General features: G+C 50.9%; 1 protein-coding gene across 1 annotated transcript in view; it reads left to right on the top strand.

Annotated features, from left to right (window-relative positions):
* The window catches only part of SHH (sonic hedgehog), a 10,773-nt gene continuing 5,991 nt past the window's right edge, over positions 4,880-9,661 (top strand). Inside the window, exons 1-2 of the mRNA XM_021389134.1 lie at positions 4,880-5,769; positions 6,990-7,205. Coding sequence (XP_021244809.1) covers positions 5,320-5,769; positions 6,990-7,205 — 666 coding nt within the window. The 5' untranslated portion in view covers positions 4,880-5,319. The remainder of the gene's footprint in view (positions 5,770-6,989; positions 7,206-9,661) is intronic.

Here is a 9,661-nt window from a genome sequence, read left to right as displayed (position 1 = left end):
GAGGGAGGGAGGAAGGGAGGAAGGGAGGAAGGGAGGAAGGAAGGAGGAAGGGAGGAAGGAAGGGAGGAAGGAGGAAGGAAGGAAGAAAGGAATTTTTCAAATACTTATTTAGTTAGTTAAAAAATAAATAAATAAAGCTCCAAAACTTTTCCATGAGGTTTGTTGCTGCATTTTTTTCTTCTTTTTTTCTCTTTAAACTCAGTCCCTGCCTTCCATCTGCCTCTCCCGGCACTGCTGGGGGCTGTACGAGCCGGGAAAGATGCTCGGAGCTGCTCCCATCGCCGAGCTCCCCTAGCGGCTGCTTCCCTCCCCCGGCACCGCCTGGATTCCACTGCTCGGATTGGGGTTTTCCCCCACTCATGACCAGGAGGAAGTGGCTGAAAGTGATGTGGATCACAAAACAGGGAGGGAAAAATAAATGTTAATAATTCCTACCTGGGGCTTTTGGTATGGGAAAAAAATGTCGGGTTGTCCAAGGAGAAGGAAGAAGACCCAATCTAAGGATTTCGCTGTAGTTGTGTAACTAGACACCACATATTGCCCTGCTGAGGGCATAAGGAATTCTATGGGACATTCTGTTTTAGAGTCAGAGTTAACAAAAAATATGCACACAAAGTATATACAAAAATATCTTACAAATAATGCTGCCTACCTGATTCTGTGTGTGTGCGATGGAAGGCTTTACTGACTGAATTCGAGTCTACAATGAGCATTAATACACAAACAGATAGGCATAAAAACAGCAAAATCAATGCATGCAAATACAGTTGTTCCAAAAGCAAGTGCTTTCTGCCTCTCTGCACACTCAGAACATTTTTCCTGTGGCAGAAATGCCTGCATACAGCAATACCGCGGGCATATCTGAGCAGGTGCCAGGCTTCAGCTGAATTCTGATGGCAAACAAAAATGGATGGAAAAATATGGGCTTAATTTCTCTCACTGGTGCCAGGTTTGGGGGTTTTGTCATTGTTTGTGGGTTGTTTTTGGTATTGTTGTTGTTTTGCTTTGTTTGTTTGTTTGGTTGGTTTGTTTTTGTTGGGTTTTTTTTTGGAGGGAAATTCCTAGGAACAAGACCTGTTCTGCTTGTCACTATAAAGGAGTAGTTGCCAGCCAACCTGGAGCTCCAAAGTGAAATTTTTAAGTTGATTTTAAAGATAGCAATTGCAATACCACCAGGATAGGCAAACAGGGATGAACTACTCCTTCAAATAAACGAGTTTAGCATCTTTATGAAGGAGGGTGGGGTATACAAAAGAAACAAACAAAGCCTGAGATGAAAAGCCTGCCTGATTCTCTGCCATTTATACCAGTCTTACTCCATCCTAACCTCTGCTTTCACTGAAGTTTTTCAGGTTTAATTCTCTGTAGGTAAGCACCCGGGTCCCAGGTTTCTTGGGAAACATCACAGGTGCAAAAGAGGCTGTGGGAATGAAGCTTTAACCCTCTAAAAAGTGATAATTGATTTCAAAAGTCGCGTATTAAAGGTGAGCACTAAAGAAGGTTGTTAAGGGTGATAAGTAATTAAGACCCAGTTAAAACCTACACAACTGTTTGTCTCTCCAGTTTTCAGAGGGAAGCTTCCTATACTTTGGCATTCAGCAAGAACAAATGTACCAGTGCAAGGAAACTCAGGGAGCTTGGCCAACAAGCAACATCACTTGTGAGGTCTGAGCCCTTCCCTGGTTTTATGCAAAGCAAACAGCAGACAAGTTCAGATTTCAAACAACAAAGTCGATAAATAATCGCTGAGGTTCTGAGGTGTTGCTGGATCACAGCAAGGGTTAAGGAGGCAAACATATCCCAGGCCAGTGCAGCCCCATCACCACGGGCTGAGGGAAGACTGGGAGCTTCCATGGTTTTGGCAGGGCCACTGGAAGAGCTCGTATGGAAGCAAGGAAAGTTGGGCCATGCAGTTATGGGAGATGCTTGCACACAAGCAAGGAGAAGACTTTAGAATCAGTGGTGGATATACCCAGGAGGACTGGGACCGGATGAACCAAGATATCCCAGAGTTTTTGGATTTGAGGCATTAGAGGCCCAACAGGGAGCTCAGGGCACCGCCGAGAGGGACTCAACTGTTAGCATATGCACTCTGGGCAAGGAGGCCCTGGGGGCTGCTCAGTTCTGGGGGTGTTCTGGTTGGGGGCCGTGGGAAGAAGGTGCAGAGCAGCTCTGTGAAGGCTGGGACAGGCCCCAGCCTCCATGGTCAGAGAACAAAAAGTTGGCCTGTATGTTTACAGTACAACAAGACCAATCACTGATTTTTATAATCCACAACCGAGGGATCAATCCATGTCTAAAGGAGGAATCCATGTCTAGTTTTGGTGTTCCATTCAGTGGTTTTTATTGTTAAAATGTGTCCACAAAGCAGGCAGGGATGTCTGTGGGTCAGGTGGGGATGTCCGTGTGTCACACTAGTTGTGTTGGGTAGGGTGTCTGTATGTTGGGCATGAATGTCCATGTGTTGGGTAGGCTGTCTGTGTGTCGGACAGGACGTCTGTTTGTCGGGCTGCGTGTCTGTGTGCCGGGCATGGTGTCTGTATATCAGTTAGGTCGTCTATCTGTCGCACAGGCTGTCTGTATGTGTCGAGCAGTGTGTCTGCGTGTCAGGCAGGGATGTGTCGGGCAGGATGTCCGTATGTCGGGCACGGTGTCCGAGTGTCGGATGCTCTCCAGCAGCACCGGGCGGGCAGAGCACGGCGGCAGGGGCGGGGGCGGTCGGGGGGAGTTGCGCTGGGACCCCCTCGGGGTTGGTTTCCCCCCGGCCCTGGAAGCGGTGGAACTGCAAGCCCCGAGCGCGGGGCGGGTCAGCGGGCACACCCCGAACCCGGCCCCGCTCCCGGCCCCGGCGGCCGCGCTGAGGCTGAGCAGAGCCCCCCGCCCCCCAGCTCTGCTTTCTTTCACATCTAATTTGATAGCAGGGTGATTTCGAGCTTCCCACAGTTACAACTTTTCTTGATTTCTCCCCTTGCTCCCCCCGTGCATTTATTACTTGCATTTAATTAATTCCTTCTTTGCGTTTCCTTTCCTGTTAATCTTTGGGTGACTGCTCTGTACATATGGCAATCTGATAATGAGGGAGTTTATCCTTATTCCCTATACTTGATCCTTCCAGGATATCGATCATCTTTCCTTGGGGAGGGGAACAAGGTAAGAGGGGTGATAAAAGATTTGCAGGATCCCACACCATTAGGGGCAGCTTTTATTCCTTGGCACTGTTTAATCAACTGTTATATCAAGTCATGCTGTTTAAGCAACCACATCAAAAGAACATAGCCTCTTTTGTATAAATTATATATTCCTTGTATCTGTCTTCTCGCATGCACGCAGACGGGAAGATAAAACTTCAGTGTGTTTTTCATGGCACGAAGCAGGCGTTTAGCTGTTAGACGACTTGCTCCTGCAACTCGATGGGCTGACAAAAACCTCGCAGAGAAGCGGCTGCCCTCCTCGCTGCTTACCCATCCCCAAGTTAAAACCGCCGAAATTTCAAGTTGGGAAAGAGAAAGCAGTGCTTCACTGGAAGGTTACGGAGAAGCATAAGTAACAAAAGAAAAGAGTGGGTACACGGGAGGGAAAAGTCGATCTGAGAGCTTCCAATCACTTCTTTCAGCTCTCTTTCTAAAGTTTACCTAAGAAAGACCACTTTGTGCCTTGAAAGTTGGTGCGCTCCTCCATGTTGCTGTTCATGGCATATAACTTCTTATTGTTTCTTTTTAAACCACTTTAAAACTAATTTTAAAGTCCATTTTCACGTGGTTTAAGTGGATTACGACTCCGACCAGAAAACTCCCGTAGAATCTCTTGCTCCGAAGAGATCTTTTTTTTTTTTTTTTTCCTTAAATAAAACTGATTTTTACTTATTATTTTTTTCTAAGAGAGTGGAGTTCGGCTCAATTCACCTCGGGACTTTTAAGAACTCCCCCCCAAAAAAGCTCCTTCAAGTTTCTGGAGCCTGGGACAAATCGCGTGCTCCCTGGAGCAGAAGCAGAGGAGCCCTTTGCGGCTGTGTTTGTCCATACGGGACGCTGCCTCTCCTCCCGACCTGCTCTATCAGCCCCATCGCCGCAGTTCTGCTCGTCTCTCAACACCTTTGTCTGATTAGTCGCTTTTGGAGACCGGGATAAAGACATCACTTGCCACGCTGCACGAGATAACAATTAATTTAACATTAAACTTATCCCCTCGCCATTCACTTTGCCGGGATCGATCGCTGCTAATTGTGTTTGCGGATGCTTTCAGCGCGTCGCTCTCCTTCAAAACTTAATGACACCCCGCGAGGAGGTGTGAGAGCCGAGAGCCGCTCGGAGCGCAGAACAAAGCGCAGCTCTGTGCCATCAGGGACTGCGGGCACTTCCCGACGCGCTGCGTTATCTTCAATGGGGGCCGTTCTGATTTTTGTATTATTATTTTTTTAATTTTTTTTTTTAAATAAACGCTGCTGAGGCGTCCGCATGATGCACACAGGCACCCAGCGGCCGCCTCCTATCAGTTTTTGCTCCCTCCAAAGCGGTCATTTATCAGCTGAAACGTGACTGTGGTTCAGTGTGTGGCTGTACGAGGGGAGCAGTGTCCCTTTCCATGGGGAAGGAACCTGTTACAAAGACCCTGAGGTGGGCTTACCCTCACACAGCACTACTTCCCCCCCAGCTCTATCATTTCCCCAGTAGGTTTCTATTTGCGGGGCTCCCCGATAATTCGGCATTTTATGAACTGCCCTCAGAACCCCGCCTCGCACCCCTCGTACCTTGTGTATTTTGCATTTTATATATATTTTTTTAATTCGCAGAGGCATCTGTTCCCCTTGCTGACAAATGTACCATTCTGCCAAGAAAGTTTTTATTTTTTTTTTTAAGGAAAAAAAAAAAAAAACCCAGCGTGTAATTGATGTTATCCCAAGAAAGCCCAATCCCCGCCCCTTTCAGCTCCGAGCCCTTCAGGTAAAAGGAAAAAAAAAATCTTTCAAGAATTTGTTGCCTTTTTGAGGGTTAAAACATCAGAAGACAAGCTTGTCTCGCCTTGGCCAATCAGCTCTCGGCCCTGGCAGCTATAATATAGAACTAAAGGCAGACTCCTCTCACAAGCGTCTTGCTTTGCTACCATTAAAATCAGACCCTTTTTGTCTCTCGATTGCTGTCTCCCGACCAAACTCCGATGTGTTCCGTTATCAGCGACCTAAAGGCTGCCATTCCAGCACCTGTCTTGCTAGGGATCGGTGGATAGTATACGATCAGAAAGCAGACAAGGACATAGGAGGAGAGAGAGCTCTAGAGAGACAGCCAGGGATAGGCACAGAGAGCTGTGAAGTAATTGGATTCAATGGACGAAATGCTGCTGTTGACAAGAATTCTCTTGGTGGGCTTCATCTGCGCTCTTTTAGTCTCCTCTGGGCTGACTTGTGGACCAGGCAGGGGCATTGGAAAAAGGAGGCACCCCAAAAAGCTGACCCCGTTAGCCTATAAGCAGTTTATTCCCAATGTGGCAGAGAAGACCCTAGGGGCCAGTGGAAGATATGAAGGGAAGATCACAAGAAACTCCGAGAGATTTAAAGAACTAACCCCAAATTACAACCCTGACATTATTTTTAAGGATGAAGAGAACACGGGAGCTGACAGACTGATGACTCAGGTAGAGCCACAGAGATACCTGTATTTGTGTTTGTTAACCTCTCTGAGCACCCCTAAAGGACGCATCTGTCTTAGCATTTTTGGGAGCCCCCCCCTTTCCCTCCCCCCTTCCCCCCGCCCTCCAAACTCGGCTACTTTCCCCGTAATGTCAATGCCATCTCTCAGACAAGTTAGCGGGGCCGGAGCTGGCGGTGGGGGCTCGGTGCGATACCCGCCGGCATTGCCATGGCGTTCCCTGTAACTTGGGCAGGGATCGCCGGTCGCGTTCGTCCCCACGGATGCACTTTGCTCAAACGAACTGCATCCAGCGCGGAGGACCGCGGGCGCGCAGTGTCCGCTGGGCCGCTCGCTCCCGTCGCCGGCGGAGCCCCCGCTCGGGTTTACAGCTCGGGTTTATCGCTCATTTCTTTCTTATTTTTTTTTTTTTTTCCGCTGTTTCATTTCATTTTACCTTTCATTATTTTATTTCTTTTTCCCTCGCGAGCGTATTCTATATTTAGTAGGCATGCAGTCGTGCACTCACAAAAGGCAGCTGAAGCCGGATCGACCATGGCTCTCCTGATTCCGTATGATAGAGCTCGTATTGCAATACCATCATTTGCGATTGTGCCCATCAGAGCGTAAATATATTGATATTTCTTTAAGGATGCTCGCCGCCAGCGCTCTGGTACTTCCATAGGGGAGGGACTTGCAACTTATCGGCATTGCATCACCTTCGGGTTTAAAAAATCTGATGGCACAAGGTTTACAACCGGGTAAATATTGGATCTCGGGCGGAATCGGATTGCGGAACCATTTTATGCAAAAAGAGAGAGAGAGAGAGAGAGAAAGAGAGAGAGAGAACCTCTCCGAGAGTCACCTCGTAATTATTATTCATGCTCACCAGAGAGCTCGGTGAAGTCAATTGCTCTGCCAATCCCGGAGTTTCTCAAACTACATGCAATCTAGGCACTGGAAATGGGTTTCCTCCAAATATAGGTCAACAGCGCTTTTTTAATATTAATACGTTTAAGCCCCACCTTCAGCGCTAGAACAGGACTCGCGGGGAAGGACGAGGCGGGGAGTGGACGCGGAGGGGGTGCGGGAGAGGCGGGGGGGGGGGGGGGGGGGAATTTCCCAAACTCTCCCCGCTCCTCGGCCTGATTTTCCGCACGTTTGCCGGCTCTCCCGGGGCGCGGGGCCACCATCTCCTCCCGACCACCTTAAATCGCCGCGTACCTCGGAGCGCGGCGGCGCGCCTCTGCCGGGGCGGAGCGCGGAGCTCCGTGTGCGGTGCGCGGAGCTCGGAGCGGCGGAGCCGCAGCCCCCGCGCCCCGCTGAGCGCTCCTCCGCCCTCGCTGCCTCCGCATCTCGCATTTTCAGCTCCACTTAACTCCTCTCGCCCATCGATCGCGCCGGCTCGGGTTTCACCCTTCCCTCCGCGAGCGGAGAGGAGGAGGCAGCGGCGGCGGCTCCGCGGGAGACGGGCTCCCGGCGGGGCGCAGCGCGGCGGAGCGGGCGCGGAGGAGCGGTGCGGGCCGGGGGCGGTGCGCGGATGCCCTCCCGGGGCACGGCTCCCGCCGCATTAGCCGGCAGCGGGTGAACTCCTGACCTTCTGTCAACTTCCCTCAGACGAACGGAACGAAAACAAATAGTTTTTTTTTTTTTTTTCTGGTGTTTTTTTTTTTTTTTTTGCTTTTTCTTTCGGGTTGCCGCGCTTTAGACACAAAGAGGGAAGCGGGCTCTTGGGGGCAGAGGGGACGAGGGGAGCGGGAGCGGGGTCGGGCTCGGGGTTGTCGTCCCGCAGCCCCCCGCCCTTCGCCTCGAGCCCTTCAAGCATGGAGAGATCTTCCCCCGAAGAGAATTGTTAGACTCGGGGAATAGCCGCCGAATGCATTAGCCGCGGGTTAATATTAACTTCGGAGGGGGGGGGGGTGAGGGGGGGGAAGGCAAACAGAGCTCGGTAAGTCGGGTTCTCAACTTTGCAGGTGACAACAGCAGTTTGCTGAGGGCTGCCCCCTCCCTCCCCCCCCACTCCGGCCATTGGCTGGATCCGGCCGGGAGATAAGGAGGCCAGGTCAGCACGATAAAGCTGGAATTTGTATGAAATAAAATAGCCATCTCGCCTAACGCGGGCACACAGCGGTGCGCGATGGGAGGAACTCAGAGATCAGCTTGGCATTTAGGAAGCCCACCAGGTTGTTTACACTGACAGGTACCTGTTAAGTGTTTCCTTCAAGCAATTCATTTGTGAAGAGATTAGGAGCTGGCAGGAGAGGGCTTGTTGAACAACTTCGCCTCCACACAAAGCGTCGGCGGAGGCAGCCCTGCTGAGCTTCACGGTGGCTGAACAGAATTGGGCTTGATTTGTGGCACACGACCCGATGAATTAATAAATAGTCTGGGCTTCACGGCTTTTGACTCCGACAATCCAGCTCAGGCGGAGTGAAAGGGAGGAAAGTCCTTTAGGAGGCCGTTCCCCTGCTTGATTCCCCGCTCCTTGCGTTCTTCGGGCTAGAGGCTGGGAGGGAGAGCTGCCACTGGGGCTGCTATCATGATATGCTACCATCATGATATCGTGGTATTGTGATATCCTTCTATCGTGATATCCCGGTATTGTGATATCTTGGTATCATGATATCTCAGTGTCGTGATATCCCACTATTGTGATTACCCACTATTGTGATATCCTGGTACTGCAATATCCTGCTACCGTCATACCCTGCTATCCCGATCTTATAATACCCTGACGTCCTGCTATCCCCATCCCTTGCAACCCCCTGTCCCCGTATAGCTCTGCAGGAGCACATCCATCCTCTCAGGTGTGCGAGGGAAGGGGGAAAACAAAAAAATCCCCTCTGCTTCCTCGTGCATTGCTGCAGGGAATGGGGCTGAAAGCGGCTGCCCCGGCTCTTTGCACCGAGTGCTAGGCCACAGAGTCCAAAGTGAGCTCGTGATTGTGTTTGATATCTCTCGGAGCCGTGTGTGCTGCTGGAATTGCTTTTTATGGCGGTGATATACACACGGGAAGTTTCTCGTTGAACAGTCTTGTCACGTCCCTCGGAGTGGGGTTGGAAAAGGGGTGGCCATGCTTGGCCCTGCTGGGAGCTGGGAAGGGGCCTTCGTGGCATGGGGTGTCCCACCTGGGGCTGCCCACCTCTTGCTGTGGCTTTATCCCATGTGCCTCCGTGCTGCTCATGGCCATGAGTTACTTCCCTCTGAAAAAGGAGGAAAAAGTTGATGGCATGTGGTTCTTCTGGCTGTGTACCTTTTCAGTCAAACACTATCAGTGCTGATTTCTTATGTCTGGGGTGGGCTGCAAGTCCCTCTCCCCATAGAGCTGGTCGTTCCCCCTCTTTGACTACACACTAATCCCTTTCACTTCCAGGGCTCCGTACAGAGCTCACCCCTGAATCTGCCCACGCTGCTGCCCTAGGGGAGCCCAACAACTCGGAGGGGGGGGAAGAAAAATCCTGTAGTGCTTCCCTACAGGGCCTGAAGCCTCTCGCTGCACACAAAGGCCGCTCAGCATCCCTGTAACTCCTCTGCTTGGCCCTCTCTTGCTTTCCATCTTCCCTCTCCGAGCCGTGTTATCATATGTCTGTGCCAAAAGTGGAGGGAATGCTCCCAGCCCACGCTGCTTTGAGGACTCTAATGAGTGATGGGCGAGGGGAGAGAAAAAAAAACAAAACAAAACAAAAAAAACCCAGCAGCACATAAAGCCTGTTAACGTGTATTGAGACCCCTTTCAACACAGAATTAAGCTGAAAAGACCCGGGGAGACATTCCGGGGAGAATCCGTGACTCCGAGATATATGGCGAGTGTTTGTTCTCGGCAGAACTTTGTTCTGGGGAAGGGGACAGGGCACTTAGTGCAGGAATGTGGGGCTTTGAGTCCGCGCACTCCGGCTATGGGGCAGGTGCTGGGGAGGGGGCGGTGTTGCGGTGTTTCACCCCTTCTTCCTCCCGTGCCCCCAGATTTCTCCCTCCTCCTCCTCCTCCTCTCCTCTTTGGCAGCGGGGCAGGGGGTGCTCAGCTCATCCCACGATGCATTC

This window comes from Numida meleagris, chromosome 2 (genome assembly GCF_002078875.1).
Source record: "Numida meleagris isolate 19003 breed g44 Domestic line chromosome 2, NumMel1.0, whole genome shotgun sequence".
NCBI classification, from domain to species: domain Eukaryota; kingdom Metazoa; phylum Chordata; class Aves; order Galliformes; family Numididae; genus Numida; species Numida meleagris.
Note: the sequence above shows the minus strand (reverse complement) of the source record. Positions and strands in the feature narration are given on the sequence as shown.